The sequence below is a fragment of the Halichoeres trimaculatus genome, unplaced genomic scaffold (assembly GCF_033239565.1).
Source record: "Halichoeres trimaculatus isolate MK-OKI-2021-1 unplaced genomic scaffold, fHalTri1.1 fHalTri1_scaffold_6, whole genome shotgun sequence".
NCBI classification, from domain to species: Eukaryota; Metazoa; Chordata; class Actinopteri; order Labriformes; family Labridae; genus Halichoeres; species Halichoeres trimaculatus.
In genome coordinates this window covers 494,721-519,325 of record NW_027437184.1, presented here as the reverse complement: position 1 = coordinate 519,325, position 24,605 = coordinate 494,721, and the positions used below count along the sequence as shown (strand labels likewise).

At 41.2% G+C, this 24,605-nt stretch overlaps 1 protein-coding gene across 5 annotated transcripts in view; it reads right to left on the bottom strand.

The window, feature by feature from the left end:
• Positions 1–4,778: 4,778 nt before the first annotated feature.
• gabra1 (gamma-aminobutyric acid type A receptor subunit alpha1) overlaps positions 4,779–24,605 on the bottom strand; it is a 58,486-nt gene continuing 38,659 nt past the window's right edge. For all 5 annotated transcript variants that reach the window (XM_074671816.1, XM_074671814.1, XM_074671815.1 and 2 more), the window contains exons 9-10: positions 11,248–11,450; positions 4,779–8,790 (exon numbers count right to left, since the gene is read on the bottom strand). In XM_074671816.1, coding sequence (XP_074527917.1) covers positions 8,470–8,790; positions 11,248–11,450 — 524 coding nt within the window. In that variant the 3' untranslated portion in view covers positions 4,779–8,469. The remainder of the gene's footprint in view (positions 8,791–11,247; positions 11,451–24,605) is intronic.

Here is a 24,605-nt window from a genome sequence, read left to right as displayed (position 1 = left end):
TAGCTACTGTTAGCACCATAAAAGCTCCAAAAATAAAGACACGTACATTTTAAAGCCTTTATCCGACTTGCTACATGGTGTTGTCCTCGATACCTGACGACTCTTTAGGCAACTCCAGCTAACACCTTATTTATTTAATCTCTGCCATCATGACACCGTCTACTACTACTAAAGGGGAATCATGGGTAAGTTTGACGTCTCAAAGGAAAAAAAAGTTGCTGCAGACGGTTCAGGCCGTAACAAACCATCATTTCCTCCATGCAGGGAGGAATGATCAGACGTGTTTTCATGGACTGGACCTGTCTCCTTCAGATGTGCTGTTTTCTCCTGATCAGGCCGTTATCCTGATTGTTTCACGTAAACAAAGGTATTGATTGACGATAGAGTAGATTTAAACACCTCTGAGGTTTTCAGTTCAATCACAGGTAACAGTTTTCCTCGTCTGCAGCCGTAGCTTCCTGATGCTCTGCGTGTCTGTGGAGGGTTTCCTGTTAAACATAAAGACCGAGCGGAGGCTCCAGGGAAAAACAGGAGGAGAGGAAAAAGGACTGTCCTCCCGGCTCAAAGGGAAACGAGGGTTTGTAGTGGTGACAGGAGGCGTCCACACGGTGCGTCTGCAAAACCCAAATGTGTCCAAAAGTGCAGATGAAGGAGAAAACCTGGAGTGTGCATTTGAAGCAGAAACAATCAGAGAACAATGCAGATACGGCGCCTGAGAGTGGGACACGTCCCCTCACCAACCCCCTTAAATCTGAGCCTGTGAGGGGAGAAGTGACAGTCAGAGAGAGGAAGAAAGGAGGAGAAGAGAAAAAGAAGAAGAAGCCTCTTCTCTGCTCCTCTTCTCTGCTCCTCTTCTCTGCTCCTCTGCCAGCGAGAAGCAGCTTTATTACATAACAGTCTCGGGGCTTGGCAGCTCACATGCTTTTAAGGAAGGAGCACACGTTCCTCTGCACCTGAAATCTCACGGCGGGGTGGGAGACGCTGGGGATGCAGGAGGGCGAGGCCTGGGAGTTTGGGAGCAGAGGCAGCCAGAGACCAGGAGGAGAGAGTGTTGGGGGGAGAAAGTACACGTCAGGGGAAATGTCTGCTTTGCATTTTAGGGAGTGAGCTCCAGATACACCCACAGAGAGCAGGAGCAGCTTCCCTTTGCCCTCAGAGTTCACTAAAAACCCGCTGGCGTGTGTTAATTGAATTAATCTATTATTAAAATGAGCAGAAGAAGAAAAAAGGTGCAGGAGGATCAACAAAAACAGGCTCCTAAACTGGGCTACTCCAGCTCTCTGTGTTGTTTCAGCTTTGGGGCTTCTCCAACGGTCGGAGGTGTTTGTGGTCTGAGGAAAGCAGCACAACAAACATTTCAGTCTCTTAATTTAGTCGTATGGGTGCAAAGCGTTACATAATCAGCATGTTCTCCAGTCCAGCTCGGGTATTTACTTTATCTTCCTCCATATGTTGGTCCGTCTCATCGCTGTCCCTGCAACAGTCCGACCATAACAACGTTTGTATATTTTTTTTTTGGAAACAGAGCCAAAGCACTGAAGTAACCTCCCTATTCATGAGCAGAATATCAAAGATAAAAGCCTTGGAGGAGTCTCACAACAACGCTGGCCTGGAGCGGCTGAAGGAGACCTGATGTGTTTGGTTTGAGGAATAAAGGGCAGGAGACAGTGACTAATGTGAGTGTGACTCACTCAAAGGGAGAAAAGCATCCTGAGAAAGAGCTGTGAGTGAATGAAAAGCAGGAGAGAAGAAAGAGGAGTCTTTTTATGTCAGAGTTAATTTACTGTAAGCAGACAGTCGTCTCCACGCAGACAGAGCAGCCCTGTCAGGTTTGCAGCTTTCATTAAGACTCAGAGCAGGTTATTAACTCTGGGTACAGAGCAGGTTTAACCTGAGGAGGTTTTCATTGACTCAGAGGTGATTTATTCATGCAGCGCTTACATCAGTGTTCTTATTAACCTGCTTTTTAAATCAAATTATTTTTAATTTTCATATTTCTTTTTATGCTTTAACCCAGACCAGGGGTCTTTAACCTGTGGCTCTGTGACTCCTCTGCAGTGGCTCCTTGTATAGCTTTAAAAATATGACTGAAATAAAGAGTTTTTATTTTTCTTACAGAGGGTATTGATGATTAAAGACACTGACACTAAATAAAATCCTGTGTTAACATTTAGTTGAACTAAATCTTCATCCCATCTGTCAATAAAGTCTGCCACCGCTCTACTTCACCTCCTACAACATCAACAGCCCACCAACTTTCCATGCACCTGTGGCTAACCTCAATATTCATCATTAATGTGTGGCAAGACATTTGCCAACAACAGATTTGCAAAATGTGATCAATTTCAAAAAATATATTAAATTCAAAAACTGTTTTTTTTTTCCCTTTTGCAAATTTTTGTAAATTATTTTTTTTATTTATTATTTGATTTTTTTTAATAATTATTTTTTTAAGTTCTGAAATAAATTGAAAATTTTGCAGGTTTTTTAAATTTTAAGAAATTTCATTTTTTAAGAATTTTTTTGAATTTCAAAACAATATCTTGTCAATTTATTTTTGTTATTTTTATTTTTGCAAAAATATTAAACTTGAAAGAAGTAATACATTGTTTTGCATTTTTTAAAGAAATTCAGAGTTTTGAAAATTCAGAAAGTTTTTTAAATTTTTTAATATTTAGAAATTTTCACAATTTTTTTTTTTTTTTTTACTTTTCAGCAAATGTGTTTTATTTTTAATTTTAAAAATTGCAAAATTTATTGGAAATAATAATGATAAAGAAACAAAGACGTTACATGACTAATTTTATAAATTCAAAAACTTCTTGTTTAGATAATTATTCACTAGATTTTAATTATGTAGAGAATTTTAGACACTTAAAGAGACTTAAAGAAGATTTTGTTTCTCCCCAAATGACTTTAAACTTGGTGAGCTGAGGTAAATAGCTCCTATGAAAGAAAGGCTGCAGACATTTGTGTTTCTCTGTTGGCAGTCTTATCAGACAGAGAATAACTGGTAAAGTCCTCTTGTCTGTAACTTTTCTGTTACACTGAGTTTAATTTGTGTCTGTTTTCTTCAGTTTTGTCGATGTCTCTTTCACTCAGCTCTTTGTGTGTTTCAACATGTTTCCTTACCTTAGGATTCTGACCCTATCCTGACCCTAACCTCTGTGTTTACTTACCAGCGACTGACCACTAATCTAAAGTTTGTGATCTCCAATTAAACAGATAGTGATTCCCCATAGGCCCTCCATGGTGCTTCCTGATGCATTAGAAGCTAACAGCTAAACTTTTTGTCACATTGTCAACAGGAAGAGGTGAAATATTTACGTTGTACATGAGCGAGACTTCTGTTTGCTGATTGGTTTCTTGACGCGACATCATGTCATCACTCCTGGTTCCACGCTTGTAATTCAGACATAGTCATGGTTTCTACTGGGTTTGCCCAATCAGAATCAGGTATTCATCCCAGCTGAAGAAGATGCTCAGTTAACACAGTTAATCTTTCCCAACGGGGTCAGGCTTCGTTAGAGAAAATGAGTCAGTTTATTTAGTGAATGATGAGTTTTTTTGACTGAACTCTGAACACACTGTTAACACATGTTTAGAAACTCCACTTTTCACAAGAGTTTTGGAGTAAACTGGGAGATTATCATGTGGAACTCAAAGTTAGCATATTGTAGCATAGTTTTGGCTTAAACAACCATCTTTAATGCAACTTCCCTTGAATATCTATGCTCCTCCTTAACCTCAGAGCAGCACTTTGCTGACTGCAGGAGCACTGAGACCACACCGTGCGTGATGCCCACAGCACAGGATCATCAGAGGCTCAAACTGTCCTCCTGACTCACAGCAGGGTGAGATGGGTGGGCTCTTCTGCCCAGTAAACACTGGATGTTAAAATGCTGAGCCCCAACCATTAATGTACCAGACCTATTTATAACCTCAGAACCCCTTATGACATCATCAGCTGCGCAGTTTCCATGGTGATGGGGAGAAAAGCTAAATTCTAGAACCAGTCCAATTCATGATCTCTGTTTCTTTATGACATCATCATCATCATCTGTGTGGTTTCCATGGTGATGGATCATCTCCATTCATTTTAAAGGGCCAATTTTTGGGGGAAATGGAGAATATTTTAAAATGTACCTGGGATAGAAATGTGAAAAGTAAACACACACTTCTCCAGAATATGCTCCAAATTTTAAAGTAGGAACGGTAAGAATCTGTGATAATTTTTTGGAGTAGCAGTGAGCAAAATAAATAAAAAAATGAATAAATAAGTAAACATACGGGAGAATAAGAAGTTTTTTTAAACTGACAGGATTTCCATACGTTGAAATGTTCATCACTTAATAAAGTTAAAATGAGTTGAAATGGGTTTGGAGTTTGGACTGGACCAGTTTTATTTTTTTATTTTTTAATCATAAATCCTGTCATATCATTTAAAGTTTTCAAAGCGTTAAACTCACATTTCTGAATCTGGTTTGGTCTGAGCATCTTAAAGGTTTCCCTCTCCCAGGTTGATCCTTTATTTTATGCTTTAGCTTCCTTTAATACCAAGCATCCTTGGAAAGCTATTCTAAAATCTTCATGTTTTTTTGTAAAATGTTGCTAGCACTGAAAGCTCCACAGCTAGCATCTTAATCAACTCATGCTGTGTAAATCCATAAACCCAGCTGACAGTGAAGAAAAAGCTCGTCTGTAGTTGGTGTGGTGTGAACTCCACTTCTGGTTGGTGTGATTGATCCACGGCACAAGGACAGAGGTGTAGCCAGCTCTTTCATTTGTTTTCTTTTTATTTAAAGACTAATGCAGAGAATCAGATCTACAGGGCCATATCATAACCAAAAGAAAGAAAAGAAAACATTTACAGAAGGTTCACCATTTCATCTACATCCACCTGAACCCTTTGTCTGTTTCACTGATCGACCAGCACATTCCTGTGTGTGTGTGTGTGAGAGTGTGTGTGTGAGTGTGTGTGCAGTGTGTCTGTCCGTGTGTGTACAGTCTCACTCTGGTTTCTCTTACTCTAATCAACGTTTGTGCTTTAGAAAATTAGTTTTTTTTTTTACATTTCAGTGAAAATCAGAACATATTCGCTTGATAAAAATACAAGAAAAACTCCAGTAGGTATCTAGGAATAACCAAAGACTCCATGTTGAAAAGCGAGTGCTGCTGAAAGTGCGATGGACCCGGCATCAAACATGAGGAAAGAAACCAGTGACGCGCCTACACATGTGATATTTACAGGTGGCCTCTGCGAATGACGTGAAGGTAAAGGTTGGAAGCTCATGATTGCACTGTGCCTCGTTTTCACATTCTCGTTCTGGAGCAGTAAATGTAGCAAAACCAGGCCTGGCCTAGAAAGATCTGGTCCACAGCGTTTGTTCGATCCCGCTCCGAGTACGAGACAGGGGCTTAGCAAAGATACTCCCAACAGAAACACGTACAAAATACTTTTTTTTTACTCTCTTCCCCCAAAAGTCAACACTGGGTGGCGCTCTCTGTAATCCCTCTGAGCTCGGAAAGCAAACCATCCATTTTCACCAGGCTCCACTTTCAGAAAGACAAACAGGCTCAGGAAATGAACAGAAACACTCCTAACAAGGTGGTCTTGTTACAATTTTTGCTCCATTTTTTTTTTCTTTTTGTTGGTTTTGTTTTCAGTCCCATCACTTTATTGCAAGTCTCTGGAGAAAAAGTGCAATCAACACAGAAAGCCGTTTTCCCTTCAACCACCAACAAATCTGAAGCACGAACAAAAGGTAAAATCCAGTTTTCCCTGCGATGACACCCTGTTTAGCCATGGTTAAAGGAAAAACAATGCTAACGTGAGCGCAGCGGATACAAAAGCTAAGCTGTTTTTCTTTTCTTTTTTAATAATAGCTTAAATCTGAAACACAATGGTCAGGGAGGAGGATGGTGGTGTGGTTCGAAGCTGTCCTTGCATAGCATGAAGCTGACTACATAAATGTAATGTTATTGTTCTAAATGTGCAAAATGCATAACAATAGGTTGATAATACAAACAATATTCATCATCATCTTAGCTAATATCTTCATTAATAGAATCAAATACTGTATGCATTATGTATTTTACATATGTATATAGATTTTTTCTTCATGATAATAAACATACATACAATAGTTTAGAATTCAAATATCTTTATACAACTCTTCACCCTGAACTCTGCAGTCCCATGACCCTCTGCTCCTAGGTTAAGTGGCTGTTAACGGAGGACGGTTTGCACGTGGTTCGCAAAGACGTCCTGCGTTACTGGAAAAGGTTCGTAATGATAAAGCAAATCATAACAAAAGCAACGACCTGCGATTTCTCCTTCGTCTCCCTCAGGCGTTAGCGTGATCAGAGATCTCTGCGAGGTTCCTGCACGCCATCGACCCGCTCAGCGCCCCGTGAAACACACTGAAAGATAAACCAAAAGGAAACACGCCCCCACCCTTAACGCAACACAACGCAACACAACGCACCCCGCGCTCAGAGGTTTCGGACCCGGGATGGACGCACGGCGCGATGACTGTGGGTCCACGCCGCTCACAGATAAACTTCACGAAGAGAGGGGTCAGTGTAAAGCTACAACGGATAATCCCCAAACTGAGTGTCAGGTTCAGGTCCTAAGAAAAGCCCTTGCTAAGTAATATTGCTACATAAACATAATCTAAAATGGACTGTTCAGAAACCTCAACGTGCCACGTCAGAGGAGAAGCGTCTCCGGAAAGAAGCTGACGACGAGCTCAACCAAAGAACAAAGAGAGCAAGCAATGTTTAAGACCAGAAACGAGAGCAATCTTTTCACGTCTGCGTTAGTTTCTGTTGGTTTTTTCTCGGAAGAGGGATTGACATCATGCTACAAAAATATATTCTTCTTCTTCACTTATCGTAGACTACAAGACAAGTCCTCTGTGCGAAACACAGCGCCGGCTAAAGCAAGATTACAGATCCACTCCCACTCCACAGCTCGCCTCGCCGCCCACTCCTCCGCCTCCTCCGCCTCCTCCGTCTCCTCCGTCTCCTCCGTCTCTGTCTCTCGCTGTTGCTCACCGACAAGCAGCAACAAATGAGTCCAAACGGGCGTGTGATACTGAAGGCAGTGTAGCTGGTACTTTCTGAGTGTTAACGTCTCAAATTGTCAAACTGAGGAGAAACGATGCCAACGAAAGGCGTGGGGTGGATTCAAACGGACGCGCCATCCACCGACAGAGACGTAGCCAACCGTAGCTTCGGCTCTGAAAATGGAAAAGGCACTTCTCCGCCCCTCAGTGTGCCCCGCCCCTTTTTAAGCCGAGCTAACTTTGCTCTAAATGGCGCTTTAACCGGAAACCAAACTGAGAGGATAAAGAAATGACGAGTGTTTTAACGCTAGTTTAAGTTGCACTCCAGGATTTCAGATGTTTTGTACATTCTTACTCCAAACGATCTCCGTTTACACTGCGGCTGCTGCTGTTTTTGTTGTTGTTGTTGTTGTTGTTGTTGTTGCTGTAAACAACCCTGAACTTGAGAGTGAAAGCAGCTTTGAATGGACGCTAACTTGGCGAGAAACAGTCACTGAAGCATGAATTAGACCAGTAAATACTCTTCTCTTTTTGATCGGTAGAAATAATCATGAACAGGAACACAACGTTAACAAAATAAATAAACTTTTCCATGTGTTCAATAAACATACCCTTGAGTTACACTCTGCAAAGCTGAAACGTAATACTGACATCTCTAACACTTGGTAATATTTACAACGCTGTGAAAGGAAAGAGAATATTTTCCACGCTGCGCACATGATGCTTGGGTTTTCGTGTGTTTTCCTCTTTTAATCCCTAAATAAACGGTGTGTCCACTGAGACGTGTTTTATTGCTATTGCAGAAACCCCTAACGTATTTCCAAGGATGACGTAATTAATCTGGTGAAACGATGTTGAAGACGTTTGGAAAGAGGCCGAGCCGAGCCGCTCGCTGCTGATTTCAGATGAACTATCGCTGGATGTTGATCTCTATCTGAATAAATAAATATAAATAATAAGATGCCCTGACCATGCATATACACAAGTGCCTTTTCCATGTCTGTGACTCCATGTTTGGATAAAGGAGGAAAGAAAAAGACAACGAAGAGAGAAACCAAAGCCCCTAAAGAAGTTTGGGCCATGTGCAGTTGTAGGTTAGCATTCTCTTGGCTAAATATTTATAGTAGCGTTTTCTTAGTAGCATCATCCCAGACCTGAACAACACCCTCTCAAAAGTCTGTTTCTTTGTCGCTCTTTTTTTTTCTCTATTTAGTTTTTTCAAAGTCAAACTTTAGGTAAACATAGAAGCAATGCAACGACTGGGAGTTCAAACCAGCATGGACACCATGTTTGTCTGAAAATCAACACCTGTTTTTTTCTTTTTCAGGAGGAATACCAAAGAAAAGAGAAAAACCAAAGAGAGAAATTACAGAGAGTGGATAAAGGAATGAAACATGGATTAGTGAGGAGTTACCCCCTGCAGTTTGGGCTTCTTATTCAAGTAGGTCGCCCAGTAGACCAGGTTAAAGGTCCCAAAGAGCAGAGGGAAGGCTATTCTGGCGATCCTGTCTATCTTGCTCACACTGTTAAAGGTCTTCTTGGCCTCTGGAGGCTTGGGCTTTGGCTCCTCCTTGGGCTCGGTTGGAGGCGGCGGGGCGCTTTTGGCAATCGTGGCCAATCCAGGGTCCCTAGCAATGTTGGGGGCGAAGGCTGTAGCAGTGGCAGCTGGGTAGGCCGTGGTGTTGTTCTTCTTCAGGAGGGACTCCTTCTTCTTCTTTTGCTGGATTCATTAGTGAGGAGGAAGAAGATGAGAAAGGACAGATGTCAGATTTTCATCCCTCTGCACGGCTAAGCTAGGGACGGAGAAGTCATCTGGCCCTGAGCTAACAGTTCATCAAATGCAAACTCTAAAACGTGTTGATCGCTTGTTGCTCTCTGCCCTCACTGGACATCACCAGCTCCTGATCTTGAAACAGAGCTACGAACACTGATAAAAACCCGTCTCACCTCAGTCATCACATCTCTAACCTGTCGCCCTCAGGTGGCGCTGCAGGTCACACATACACTGTTTTCTCATGTGCATGAATAAATGTGCAATCCCACCACCCCTCCACCCCCTCCACCCTACGAGCCAAACATTTATACAGTACGTACTATTTATTTCTCTATTATTGCTTCATCATGCCTGATATTTATTTTTTTACTTAGTTATTTCTTTTTTTTTGTGCTCTTGATTTTCTTCAGTTGTTTTGTTCCTTGTTGGAGCAACAAACGGACCAGAGCTCCGAATTTCATCATTTCCAAGTGACAGAATGACAATAAAGGCTTTCTATTCTATTCTATTCTATTCTATTCTATTCTATTCTATTCTATTCTATGCTGAAATTGATATAAAGATGCTATGAATAGATGCATTAACAGTGGAAACAGCCATGCACTGCAAACCCGAAGACCAAAAACTGCAAAACAGAAATGTTGTGCACACAGTTTTTTATTTATTCATTTTTTTATTTTTATTTATTTATTATTTTTATTTAATTTTTTATGTATTTATTTATTTATTTATTTATTTATTTATTTATTTATTTATGTATTTATTTATTTATTTTCATTTATTTATTTATTTATCTATCTATCTATCTATTTATCTTCATTTTTTTTCATTCATGTATTTATTAATTTATCTATCTATTTATTTATATCAATTTTTATTTATTTATTAAGAATGAAAAGGTGGCATGGTTTGGTCTGGAGAATTGTTTTTTCTCCATTTTCTTGTTTTTAGGTAAAAATAGGGCATAAAGATACAAACCAGACTTTTACAACCAGTCCCTTGTTTTTTTTTTCCACTACTGAAGTCCTATCTGTACATAAAGCTTTCATTTTGTGTTTCCATCTTATCTTCTATCATATTTTATCTTGACTTTTTTGGTTTTGCTTTTATTGATTTATTTTATTGCTTGGCCGTTTTCATTGTTTTTTACTGTCTGCTGTTCATTTTTACCTGTTTATACTGTTTATTGAGAAGTTGTTACTGTATTGAAAAGTGCCATATAAATAAAGTTTTATTATTATTATTAAATCACACAAAGGGTCGTACACATTATAACTGACAAACTAAATGAGAAAAGTCAGATTAGGCCAATGTAACCTACAGAACCATGCAGAAAGGAGATGAACAGAAAAAAAAGCAACTGAGCAGCTAACCCCACTCAGGTTCCTCCACGGCTGGAGAGAAATGTGCTATTTTAGCTAAAGTTATGTTAGCATCACTCTTTCCTTCTCTTTTTTTAAACTGCACCACTCAGACCTGATCGTTTCAGATCCAGACTCCTGTTGTCTGAGAGAAACTTCAAACTCTGAAACAGCCTCCAGCTCAGGTCCAACACCAGCCGACTGCAGCTCGGTGATTCACTTCAGATAAACCTCAACAAAACCTTTCCTACACTAAAACCTGTGTCTTTATTCACACCTTCATAACCTCTGAGCGGTGGTCATATTAACTAGTTTCTGGTCTTCTACGTCTTCACCATGTTAAATAAATGCTGCACCCCCCCCTCAGGCCCTGGAGCCTCTGATTGTGAAATCTGAGTTTGTTTTCCTGTGTTTTTGGCTTCGCTTCAGTCCAGTATTTACATATTGTTTGCTGTAATGCAGGTGTTTGGATTTTTTATTTCAGCTCATTTCTGTTTGTTTTGGTTTGTCGCAGGTGTTCATGAATTTGGATGGTTGGAGCATTTACAGCAGGTTTCCCTGAACGAAGATGGTCACAGAGCGTCTGCCCTCGCCAGCCAATCAAATGAGAGATGGATGAAAAGGATGAATGAAAATACAGGTATATTTATCAGATTTAATGTTTCAGAGACGTTAAACTCAGTGACCTTAGAGGAGCGTTAGTGGGATTCATATTTCTCATCAAAGCGAGCGAGGAAACAGCGTCTGCTAACTGCAGCACGAGAGACAAGCAGAGCAGGAAACAGGAGCTGAACTATTAATGTTCACGTCATGTTGCTCAGATTGCTTTTTCTACGAGACGAGGTTGCTGCAACAACAGCAACGTGTTCCCGTCTGGCTCTGCTCCCATTGCTGCTAACTGTCCTCAGTGTCAGACTCTCTGGACCGTTGATCCAGATCCACGTTTTGATAAAAAGATCAGAACTTTAAGACGGTCACACGCCTTCTCTTCAGTTACTCTCTTTGTGGATTTTAGGGAAATAACCAAAACATTTCCTGTTACCTTCTCTGGCACCACGCTTTTCCCGTCCCAGGCGTAACCCCTCTTGGTGAAGTAGTTCACGGTGGCGAACTCGATGAGGGCCGAGAAGACGAAGGCGTAGCAGACGGCGATGAACCAGTCCATAGCTGTGGCGTAGGCCACTTTGGGGAGGGAGTTCCTGGCGCTGATACTGAGCGTGGTCATGGTCAGGACGGTGGTCACTCCTGCAGGGGGCGGAGACACAGAGAGGAAACATCAGACGGTGGAAACAGGATCTGAGCTTTACTGCAGAGCGTTTCCTGATCTACGCAGAGGATGTGGTTGTTTCACAGGCCGATGGCGGCCGAAGACGCTGCTGAGGGCCAAACAAAGGTAAAATACTGTTCCTCTCAGCCACACTCAGTAAAACCAGTCATGAAAAGCAGAAATTTAACTTAATCTGTGCACATTTTAAACCCGAGTGTTTCACATTGAGGATGTGTGAGCTGCAGCAGCTGAGAGCTGCAGTGAGCCGCTCGGCGCAGAGAGGAAGTGGGTCAGAGCGTATCCAGCGACGCGGCGCTCATCACAGAGCAGAACAGGCGACTGCAGATGTTTACACAGCAAACAACATCAGCCCGAGCAGCAAACAATCCTCCAACCCAACCTGAGCTCCAGCAGGAACAGCTGGGAACAGCTGGCTGGCTGCGAGAGCCGTGAAATATGCAGAGAGAGAGAGAGAGACACACACACACACACACACACACGAGGAGGAGGAGCATGTTTATGTAAAAGACACACATGTAAATCACACACAAACACACGCACTAACATGTCCTCACAGATCGTAGATCGAAGCAGAAGTTTGAGTTTTTCTCCTGAACTGAGGATCATCTTTTCTCAGACGTCTGTCTGAAATCCTGCTTCACGCTGAGTGAATGTCTGGATTTTACTCAGAGTGAAACTTTGAGGTTTGAACAATCAAAACACACAGAGTTGATTCATATCAACAGAAGTAAGCAAATAAATCTCAGCTTTGATCAGAAAAATGATCAAATCTTTGCCTTGTTTGCGGCTGTTGTTTGTTTCCTCCTGAGTCAGGGCTGTCGAGGGTTAAACGGACTTTCTGTTTCCTCGCTGTGGACACTGTTTTCTTCACGCATCGCCACCAGCAGCACCGTGGTCTGTCAGCTGATTGGCTGACTGACATTGCTAACAGCCAATTACTGCAGAGGATTTTAGGCTGGTCTACAGTTTCTGATTTATTCAATCAACCAAATCTGTCGTTTTAAACCTGAAGCCTAAAAATTACCTTCATAGAAAAAAATCTTAACATGAATTCTTCACTGATGTAAAGCTTAAAAAGAGACAGCGCCCCCTATGAAGGAAGAACAGTAACATGTTAATGCTAAAGCGGTGTTTTTATTTATCTATATCTCATGTTGATGATTTCAAACACTTAAATGTGTCGTAGTGATTGTTTTCTGATGAAATGCTCAAAAAGACTGGGTCTACGTCGATGTTGGCGCCATATTGGTGGTGGCATCCTGGAAAGATGCTCATGCATGTTTGTCTGTGACATCACCCATCTGTTCCGGAACAGGGTTATGAAGCCCATCATCAGCAGACGCCATATTTGATTTGCAGCTGGAAGGCCTGTTAGAGCCCAATACGTACCAATGACTCAAAACGTTATAAGAGATACAAATAATAAACCCAAAATGTAACAAACTACTGATCCCATAACACATATGTGGACGTTACATTTCTGCCTCTCAGATCCACGATATTTCATCTTTTTAAACTTTGACCTGTTGGCCACATTTAGGGACGCTGCCCATGTGGTGGTATTACGACATTACACCAACTTCTGTGGAAAAACAAAAAGGAAATAAGACAAAACAAAAGAAAACACTGTACTCATGTACAGAAACATTAATAACTAAAAACAAATAGCTAACTACTAACGGACATACTCATACTTTTACTTATGCAGTTTGACTTCTCAAAGAGAACAGGGAGAAATGAAAAATGCACCCAGACAAAAGCTCAGCTCTCAGGACGTTAAATGTAACGACTTGTTACGTTTTGGGTCATTTTTACTTTTTTGGGTCATTTTTACAAACTGAGCTCCAACCATAGTCTGTATGTAGAGTGGACAGCGTGGCTCCGTCATTTATCATTGTACAGTTTTGAAGCCATCACAGGAGCAGCCATTGGCAGCCAGAGTCTGTTCAGTAGAGACTGTGAGGGATTCTGGGAGAATCTGAGTGGAGCTGGGTGATAAAAATGATAATAATTATTTTTCTTTGGAGATTCTAATCACTTCCTGACTCTACCTCCAGACATATTTTACAATCCCTGAAAAAAATACACGAGAACGTCAGCTGTCAATCATCGTTAAACGTTACATTAAACCTTGTTTTTAACCTCGTTTAACTAATGAAAACAAAACTTTTCAGAAAAAAGAGGACTTGGATACAAGACAGCCAAATGATATCTTCAAATCACCACAACAATCAGACGTGAGAAACATTTCTACCAGGTGGATTCATTTTTTAAAGTTTGACCACAGCCCATCTGGAATGACTGGGGAGATGGATTTTTAACCTATACTGCAGCCAGCCACCAGGGGGAGCAGTTTTTGTGGAGACCTCACATAGAGCTGAGCAAGATGACGTCCATTTTTTTTTTTACAGCCTATGGGTCCAAATGAGGCAGATGAAGAAAAGAGGGACACAGACCAGAACTGCTTCTTTTTTGAACCAGGTTGTAAACACTAATTTGTGGTTTCTGGTCTGTCTGCAGCCAGCCTCTAGTGGACACTTGGTGAACTGCAGCTTTTAGCACTTCTGCATTGGCTTTGTTTCTTACATCCAGGTGTCTTAGTTTGACTTGTTACCAGGTAAAAAATGCTGTGTCAACATTTCTTCAGATTAATGCTGAACCCACAGTTTCCATCATTTTAACGTCGACCTTTGGATATATTTTTGGCAGTACCTGGAAACACCGGACATATTTTAGGTCAGGCCTACGCCGCCTTCCTGGACATGCCTGATTTCCCCGTCTTTAAAAAGCGTTGCTGGGCCTGAAAGAGGGATGAGTCACTGCCACGCCGCTGGCACCAGCCTCGGCTGATGGTCTGACCATAGGGCGCCAAACTGGTTTGTCCATCTGCTCAGTGGTATGTCACCAGTAAACCAGTCATTTCCCCACACGGTTTCCTGACGACAGCTCCTGCTCCAGTCCAGCACAGCTCTGTAAATAAAGGCGCGTGTTTGTGCTGCTCTCATATACGTCTTTCATTTGTATGCAACTGGGTCGTTTGGCGCTTTGGTAATGACAGAAAAGTAATTTCCTGCGTAATCAGCGAGCTGGGGGCTGCTGCTTTATAAGTTGTCCCATTTTCAGTAATTTCAGTGACCAATAGGTCATTCTGCAAATCTCTGGCCTCTCTGCACTTGTAGTTTTATCAAGCTAGCTTCAAAAGCAGACAGAAAAATAAAAGACCTCCTATTAAGCTGCCAAATACTGTTAATTGCTCCATTACTTGCTGTGACTCATTTCATGCCGGCCTGGGTGATTAACGTTGTTTTTAAAAGCAGAACTCTCAGATCTGTTAATGCACTTTGAGAAAAGTGTTAGATTAACTTTACAAGTTTGGGATTAGCGAGGAGTGGACGCAGGGTGTTTTCTGTGAAATCAACAAACTAACGCTCAGCCCGATCATCTCAGCCCGGTGTCTGAACACGGCCCGGCCCGTGTTCCTCAGCTGGGACTGAGTAATCACACGTGTCCTGAAATGGTACTGTTTCCCCTCCAAATTACAAATCCTTCTTACTCTTCCTCCTCACTTCTGATGAAGCGCTAAGGGATGAATCACCGATTCCTCATCCTCCCACTCTCCTTTCACATGCTTTTGGCAGAGCAGGCTGGGTGCTGTGACATGAAGCATAAAGGATGATTATCATGTTCTCATTAGTCAAAGCAGGAGAAATGATGGTTATCCATACGGGAACAGGACAACCCGAGTCGATTTACAGCATCTGCATAGAAGGAACACGAGCTGCGTGATCGTACGCTCCTCGTGTTCATTATCACAGGAAAAGAAAAAGTAGGTCAGTGTTATTTATTCTGTATAATTCATTGTTTTCTCCTCTCTGAGCTCCTCTTTGCATGATCTTTAAAAACCTCCCAGAAAGATGATCTGTGTTTGATGAGATGACAGGAGACGTGTGGGAGTAACAGGAATTAACACCTGTCTGGATGTGACACAGAGTTTAATTGAGCACAAGTTGAAAGAGCACAAAATGAATGATAACACCAGGAAAAGTGTCGTTCAGCTCCAGTTTGATCTAAGTTTGAGCTCCCAGGGAGGAAAAGAGGAGGAAAAGAGGAGGAGAGGAGGAGGCGAGGCTTCGACGTAAGGACTGAGAGGTATTTTCGTGCTGCAGTCGGTCTATATCTGCTGCTGTAAACCCACACATGACCATGCTCTGCACTGCACCCTCTGCTAAGTAGGCCATTCACCGGGTTGCTGCTATATTGTTGAGGGGATGCATGGCGGCAGGAGATATGAAAATACCAAGTGATGCTTAGTCACATATTCAAGCCAGATTTCCCGTCCCTTTCATCTCAGCTCAGCTAATTTCTATTAGCCAAACAACCTTTTAGGGGAGAAACAGGCAGCGACTTGTCACAAGACGTTCACATTAAACTCAGCTGCGAGTGTTCGCTGACTGCATTTGTCATTTGCGTTCCCTCAAGGAATAAAACACGCCCACGCAGAGACGGCGTCAGATACTGGACAGAAAGCGTGTTCCCATTCTGCTCGGGTTTATCCTCGCTGCGAGCTGGAGCCAAATTAAGACAGGATAACACCCTGACAGGAGTTTAGGGACGACACGTAATCTTCAAGAAACAGTACAAACACTGTGTTTACAATTAACTGCAGGGCCGTGCAACGAGGGGGGCAGGGGTGGGAGAGGCTCGCCCTCAAATCAGAATCCAGTTCAGATAACCTGATGTGGATTTTTTTATTTTACTGTTCTTCAAACTAAAATGAAAACTAAAGAGGACTGTATGTGAAGATTTTTCACCCAGCCTTCTTCAGTTTTCAGTATTTTCCCAGAGGAGCAGAGAAACAAAAACTCTTTGATCGTTCATGAAAAGAAGTTGGAGACCCTTTGTTCGTCCTGCTCCTCTCTGATCTGCTGTGTCTGATGTTAAACCAGCTCTTTTTAAAATATCTGCTGCTAACGTGTCACTTATAGTTATCCTGTGGACAGGGAGGAGAAACATGATGTTTTTTTATTGGTGTGTGTGCCAACTGGGCCACGCTGAGCAGATCGTCTGGATACGACTCACACAGACTGAAGTTTCAGTGTACTTTAGCGCTCACTGATCAACGGACGACACAAAGCTCTTTATGCTATAAATAAAAGTTTTATCTTGCAGTTATACGACTGCAGGTAGTCTACCATCCTCAAAGTGGGTGGCCCTAAAGGCACATGAGACCAAAACATTGAAAGACCATCATTTATTGTATGTTTTACCTTCAATCTATGAGCTTTTTAATAGGGATACACCGATACAGATCCTGGTGTCGGTGTATCGGTGCCCCTCAAAGCCGTATCGGTATTGGTGGGAAAGGGACCGATCCGGTCAAACAGCTCCACGCCTTTTTTTTAATGGTGCTCTTGACTTGATTTAAAATGTGACCTTTGATGCACTTTTTTTTTGCTGCAGGGTATAAAACTTTACATTTGAATAGAGTTTCTGTACATTCTGATGCTTTGTTTTTACTAAAAAAGTTAGATCGGTTGTTGGAAGTTGGATCAGTGCATCTCTACATACCATACCATCGCACAAATCGCACTCAGGTTGTTGCAGCGCTATTTAATAAATGAACTGACACTGAGAATGTTTGGTTGTTTTATGTTTTACTATGTTGCCGACTGTATCAGCATGGATCGGGTATCGGAAAAATTTAATTTTGATCGATTGGATCAGAATGTAAAAAAGTGTATCAGCCCATCTCTAGTTTTTAACAGTCACAGTCAGTCAGAGGGAGCCTCAGGGCAGAGTCCTGCACGGGTCCAATTTTCAAGATCCACCCCGACCTGGGGACGTACAAACCCGCCCCCGAACTACAAACCCGCGCATCAGCCCGATTAGTACCACAACCCGATCCGACCCGTTGAAACACGACCTGCAGCCCGACCCTTAACCGTATTTGAAGTAATCATTTTGGGTCATATTGTCTAAAAATTAAATGGTGTATCACCATAGTTCAGATGCCAGTGAGTAAACAACGCACCTGAATGAAGCAACTCTTCCAATAAAAGCCTGACTTCAGCTCCATCATCAACCCTCTGTCATCTTCTCACATACACCTGTGAAATCACTTGTTTTTTACCTTTAATGCTTATAAACTTTGAATCTCTTAAAGGACCTTTACATGTGTAATAGCAGACTTACTTTCTGTCCAGACTTAAGCGACGCTCAGCAGGTACGAGCCGTGATCTTGTCACAACCATGGATGTTTTATAAGAACTGGATAGCTTGGCTATGTAGTCACAGCCTTACAACCAGCTTACAAGTTACCTTTTTATTTCATTGTATTTATTATTCTATATTAATTTTGATGTGTCAAATTAAAACCCCCGACCTGCTTGTTATTTTTTCCACCCAGATCCGAACCCAGTTTTTAAAAACCACCTGCAAATCAGCTGTTTCTGCCAGTCCCCGTCGGGTATCTGACCCAGTGCAGGACTCTGCCTCAGGGTTTGAGCTAAACCAATCAAAAGGAGACTTTGACTCATTTCTGTTATTCTGGTTACTGAGTTCCCAATAGTTTAGTTTAGTTTGTTGGTTTAATATACAAAAGAAAAGCACATTGATAAACATTTCTGTAAATATACTGATTTAGCCAAGCTGGATATTTTTCATCTGTAGTCTTTGGGGCAGGTGACATGGGCGCTGATGGAAATGAAATGCATAAAAAACAAACAAACAAACAAAAACAGTTCTATCTAATACTATACAACACATTACAAACATTCATTAAAATGCAATTCAATCAAATGAATTAAAATTTCAGAGCAGACGCTCTCACACTTTACCATCTCTCATCCATAATTTTGAATTTCTTTTAAAGAAAGGTGAGTGTCATGCTCCTGGTATGTGAATAATACAGATATGCTACAGACAGAAACATGGCACATTCTGACCCTCTGCAGCCAATCAGGAGCCAGGATTCACCTCCACAGAAACTGAGCATGATTAAAGTCCTGCTGTACATGTTTAAACCGTCAAATATAAAAGTATTAGTTAATGAACCTAATAATTATAAAGGTAAAAACTTAAGCCCCTCCCCCTGATTATTGCATGTCATTAAGCTAGTAAAGAGGACCGTCATTTTCCTCCATGGTGAGACATTTTTCAGCACTTCGCGCTACTTTGCGGGCGACGCATCGCGCTCTTTCACCCGCAGCAGCAGCAGCAGCAGCGCACCGATCAGCTGTTCAGGTCTGCGGCTTCAACTGGACAGAAACTCAACCAAAGCGAACAAAGCGTGTTTCTAACAGCGCCAAAGATCAGCTGATGACTGTGGACACCTGTCTGAGCTGGAGTTTAACGGAGGAGACGGCGCTGGAAGCTCCTAAGGATTAAAAAACAGACGCTTCTGTTAAACGAAGGAGGAGCTGCTGTTACCTGGGCACAGGTGTGTGACCTGCGGTGATTACGACCGACACAGAAACTTCCTCCTGCTCCGGGTGGGGCTGAGAGACAGCGGGAGCTCAGGATCTTTGGAGGACAATGAAATAATTTAATACACCGACAGTTTCTGACGATGCTAACCGACCAGAGTCCACTGACGCATGAGCGAAGTTTGCCTCTGACTTTATTGGATAACCTGGATTCAAACCGGAAACACAGAAGAGACGACTGGAAGAGCTACGTCACAGTAAGTGATCGGCTCTCATTGTTTGTTTGTTTGTTTTTTTTAATGCTCAGTGACACAACGAGTGATCTGTGCAACATGTAAACTGTTACAACACACCGTGTGAGCTGCTGAAGGGAAACTACGGAAGCCCATTTCAGCCAGTTAGAAAATTAATAATAATTACAATAATTTCAATAATAATAATAATAATAATAATAATAATAATAATAATAATAATAATAATAATAATAATACTAAATTATTATAATATCTAAAACAATAATAATAATAATAATAATAATAATAATAATAATAATAATTATTATTATTATTATTATTATTATTATAATGATAATGATAATAATAATAATACTAAAGTGGAAATTATGAGATTAAAATCAATTTCCATCCATTTCTTAGAGTAAAGCTACTGCTTTGTCTTTTCCAAGGCTTCTTCCTGTCTACGATCTCACAGTTATTAATTTTTATCTCATAGTTTCAATTTTTTTCTGTCATAATTATGAATATTATTCCACAATTAGGATTTTATTATCTCATAATTTCCACATATTTTTTATTATTGTATTTTTAAAAAAAATAATTTAATTTAATTTAATTTAATTTAATTTATTATTTTATTTCACTTTTTTAACTAGTGGAAATGGGCTTCCTCAGGAAACTGATCTGATATAAGAAACTCTAAAGAGGTAGCTGTGTCCTCTGAGGAATAACAGGCATTTGGTGCATGTCATGTATAACTGAGATGTAAAAATGTGTGAATTTGTTGATCTATCAGTGATGCATCGCTCATTGATCCAGCTGGCTGATATTTGCTGCAGGCGGAGGAGCACGTCTGCAGAAAAAAAAAGTGCTTGTGTTGGAGTTTCTGGTTGCATTTTGCTGTGGTTGGAGCATTTTTTAGTGACATGTGTCTTTAAAAAACCTGGATGATTGGTTTCCTGTCAGTTCACCTGCAGCTGCAGATTAATTTCATGGAAATCACTGAACTGAACGGTGTGTTCAGACCTCCAGCTGAGTCTAACTCTCAGAGCACAGAGTGACTCTGGCAGCCGTCATGTGTTCATAATGAACACCTGAGCATGACAGAGCCCAGCTCCTCACCCCGGCTCCTGCTCAGAGTGATGGAGAGGAGGATGAAGGATGAATACGCTCTGACAGAGAAATCTTTCATGAGGAGGAACTGGAGAGCCAAAAACACAAGTGTGGGAGGAGAAGGAAGGCTTGAATGCATATTTTGGAGAGTGGTGGGGTTTGTTGTGGAGGGGGATTAGTGCAGGTGTAGATAAGGTGGATGTAGGGCTGGGTGTGTGGCCACAGAGCGCTGTCCGTCTGTCAGCGTCTGTCAGCGTCTGTCAGCGGTGTGATCTGCCTGTAAATAAGCCGACTCTGCGTGGGCGGGCCAAAGCAGCGCCACTGGCTATTACACAAGGCCTCGCAAAAAATGCTGGGAATCATATGTACTTTTAGTGTGTTTGACGAGCGCTGTTGTCATGGAAACAAGTCTTCCAACACCTCCAACGTCTCAGAAAGCAGAGGGAGGACTGAACAGAGAAAAACATTTGGTGATAAAATTTGGGACGAAGCATGAATCGGGCTGTCGGGACGTGTTGGTGAGCTTTGGTGAATGATTTATCTGACGCTGTGTGTGTGAGTGTGTGTGTGTGTGAGTGTGTGTGTGTGGAAGAAGGATCCCCCTTGTGTCTGTTTGGTGATAGTCCCACTCAGGAGTCATTTTGAACAGTGGTGCGTTGATTCATTAGGACGCAGCTCTTAAACGACTCGTCTGACACGTTGTAACTAATGGACTTAAAGCTTTGAAGGCTCCTAATGAACAAAGTCACTGATCTGGAAAGTTCTCACTGGATTAATAGTGGTGTAACTCAATTCTGGGGACTTCCTTCCACTCAATTTAGCCCCAGCGTGCAGCCGCAGTGACACTTGATGTCTACGATGAGTATCTGCTAACAAGGAGCTGCTCTGTTCACAGACACTCTCACAAACAGGGAGGAAGATGGATTAAGAGACAGAGAAAGGTGGTGTTAGGAAGTTTGGAGGAAGTAGGTTTAAGGTGAGGGAATGATTTCTGAACAGACATGGACAAACAGAGCAAATGTGCTTTTTTTTTTTTTTAGAGATGCAGGAGCGATAACGGCCTGTGGTGAATCGGTTTCTGATTCCTGATTTATCGTCCACCAGGGCGCAAGGTTATAATAGTTAACTAAAACTAAACTAAAATTTAAAATACATTTCAGTTAACTCAAACTAATAAAACCTAGAAAAGAAAACAAAAACAATAAGTAAACTAAAACTGTATCTCGTGTTCACAAAACTCACTGAAACTAACTAAAATTAAAGACAAAATTCCCTTAGCTTTAGTTTTTGACAATATTAACAGCCTTTAGGATTTGAATTAATCCGACACATTTTCCCAACCAATTTTACGACAGTTTTTGGCAGTTGTCAGCGCCGTACGCAAGTTTTTTTTCCCTAGGATGACATCGGGAAATCCACACCCCCAACGCATGTGATTGGTTCCTGCAGCATCTCTTCTTCTTCTGTGTAATCCTGCTGATTTGACATTGAGTGCATTACATGCGCCACCATCGGTCTCCAAGGGAAATGAGTCACCTCACAGGTAGTTTACATTTACCTATCAGAGAATGATATATAAAATCAGAACAAGAAGAAACGTGCTCTCGCTCTCATCGTGTCTCTTCGTCCTGGCAGACTACCTGCGTTTGTTTATATCTGGCACGCCGCGCGCGGACTGATACACTAAGCGGCGAGCGCCCTGTAGCCAGCTGTGGCTCTGCAGCGGAGGTAGCACCGTTTTACGACACGATGAGAACTAGAACCTCATTTAGCGGTGTTTTTGTGTGAAAGTAACATTCTGATAGGTAAATGTAAACTACCTGGGAGGCGCCTCATTTCCCCTGGAGACCGATGGTGGCGCATGTAATGCACTCAATGTCACATCAGCAGGATTATAGAGAAGAAGAAGAGATGCTGCAGGAACCAATCACATGCGTTGGGGGCGTGGATTTCCCAAATCATCCTAGGGAAAAAAAACTTGCACGACGCGACGTACTGGGACGTGTTTGTTTCCTGCACTGACTGGCTGTGCTCTGTGCTGAGACCAAACGTAGAGGAGCAACGAATCAGAGCATCTGTGACAGTTTAATTTAATCTGAGTCTGACTTTATTGTTACAAAGTCCAAGTTTCTAATTATTAAAGCTCATATTATATTTTTTTACATAATTTATGTTTTTATTATTTTTATGTAATTCATGTTAACATTATTTTAATATAATTTATGTTTATATTTTTATATTAAGTTTATTTTCTTGTGTTGAAGGCAGCAGCCAACAGTTCAGTATCAGCATTGACTGAGCAGTGAGCTCTATGTTGGACTGGGAAATAAATAGTGTTACAAAATATTTACTCTGACCTTTTTGAGTCCTGCACCTGGTTAATAAGGTATGAAAAAACTAAAACTAAACTAAAACTAAACTAAAACTAAACTAAAACTAAACTAAAACTAAACTAAAACTAAGCCTTGATGCAAAAATTCAAACTAAATAAAAACTAGAATGCCCGCTCCAAAACTAATTAAAACTAAACTGTAATGGAAAAAAAAGGTCAAAACTAACCTAAACTAAACTATAATGACAAATCCAAAACTATTTTAACCTTGCCAGGGCGTCAGACTGACGGTCTACCTGTGCTGAGATGCAGTTTGGAGGATGAATCGCTCCTGATGTGACTAAAAATAAATTCACATGCTGCAGGAGTTCAGCTTTTGTCCCTTAAGGTCAAAGCGTTTCTCAGCAGAAGGTGAAAAGTCTCGGCGAATTATTGTTGTTGATCGTCCTGACAAGTTATTGATTGCTCCGTCGTTGTTCAGACTCTGACACTTGATGGACAGCTCCCTGAAATGACGAGCTCCGGCCTATCTGACTGATCTGAAGCTGAAAGTGTCGCTCTGCCATCGGATCAGAGCCGGCCTCAGAGCTCACATGATGATGAGGGTTAAACACGGACTCAGACGCTCAGACAGAGCCGTGTCATAAATGTGATGTTAATGACCTGTTTTACAAACTCCGGGCTGAGCTGACACCCTTAAAGAGACAAACAGTTTGTGCTGGGAGCTCCACGTCAGCGTTTAAAAACCACAACATGACTGAAAGTTGTTTTCCTGAACCACATTTCATCAGAGCTGTCAGACCCCGGCTTGTGTAACTGAGCTGCGACGAGCGGCTCTAAAGTCTGACATGCTCGCCGTAAAGCCGCTCCTAATGATCTGTTACAAATTGTTCATTAGCATTTGGTGCAAACACTGATTAATTCTCAGGCCTGTAGCAGAGCTTTAAAAACGCTGAAACTCTTTAATGAAACTTGTTTTCATCATCTCCTCCCTCAGACGTCTCAAAGTCAGACTGCTGGAACTGACTTTTGTTAAACGGCTCGAAGTTTAATTAAGTTTGACGTTACTGCGGTAAAGTTTCTCTTAATGAGTGTTTTCACCTACAGTTTACTGTGTTTTTACTGATACAAACGTTGTTTTATGATCAAACAATGAAAAGCCTTCAGAGGAAGTGTTTTCTTCGCTGCATTAAGCTCATCTCACTGAGGTGTTGCTGGACTTTATTTTTATCAGTCTTTAAAGTTTGTCATGTTTTTATTTATTTAGATATAAACTGAGGATTTATTTGAGGGGAAGCTTAGACACCTGAACAGGCCTCAAACAGCTAACAGCTGTTAGCCACCAGCAGTGACGGGTGCAGAAGAATATGGTTTAATATTACAGGTAGGTGACTTTTTTATCTGCATCAGGTGTAAAGTAGCATCAGTGATTTCCGGTGCAGATTAAAGAGGGGGGTGGGGGGGGTGGGGGGTGGGGGGGGGTGGGGGGGTGGGGGGGGGGGTTATTCCCATGATTCAGACACGAGTCCAAAGTAACAGTTACGGATGTTCAGACTAAATTTGTGTTAATTCTTTAACTGCTTTTATGTCAAGTTCTGCCCTAAAGGAAGGGCTGAACAATTCATTGAATTTAAATTAATAATTTGAAGTTTAATCAATCAGTCAAAATTCTTCTGTGATTGTGACAGTTAAATAAAGATATATATTTTGTATGAAGTCATGCTTCAATCTATTTCATTTCATCATAGCATGTAGGCCTGGCCTTCATACTATAGAATGATAGAGAATGATCTATTAATTGTTTTTAGTAAATAATGCAAAAGAACCCCCCCCCCCCCCCACAAAAATAAATAAATAAATAAATAAATAAATAATAAAAATAAAACTCATAAATAAAAAATAATAGATTAATTAATCAATCAATCAATCAATCAGTCAATAAATAAATAAATAAAAATAAAAAATACATAAATAAAAATAAAAAATACATAAATAAAAATAATTAAT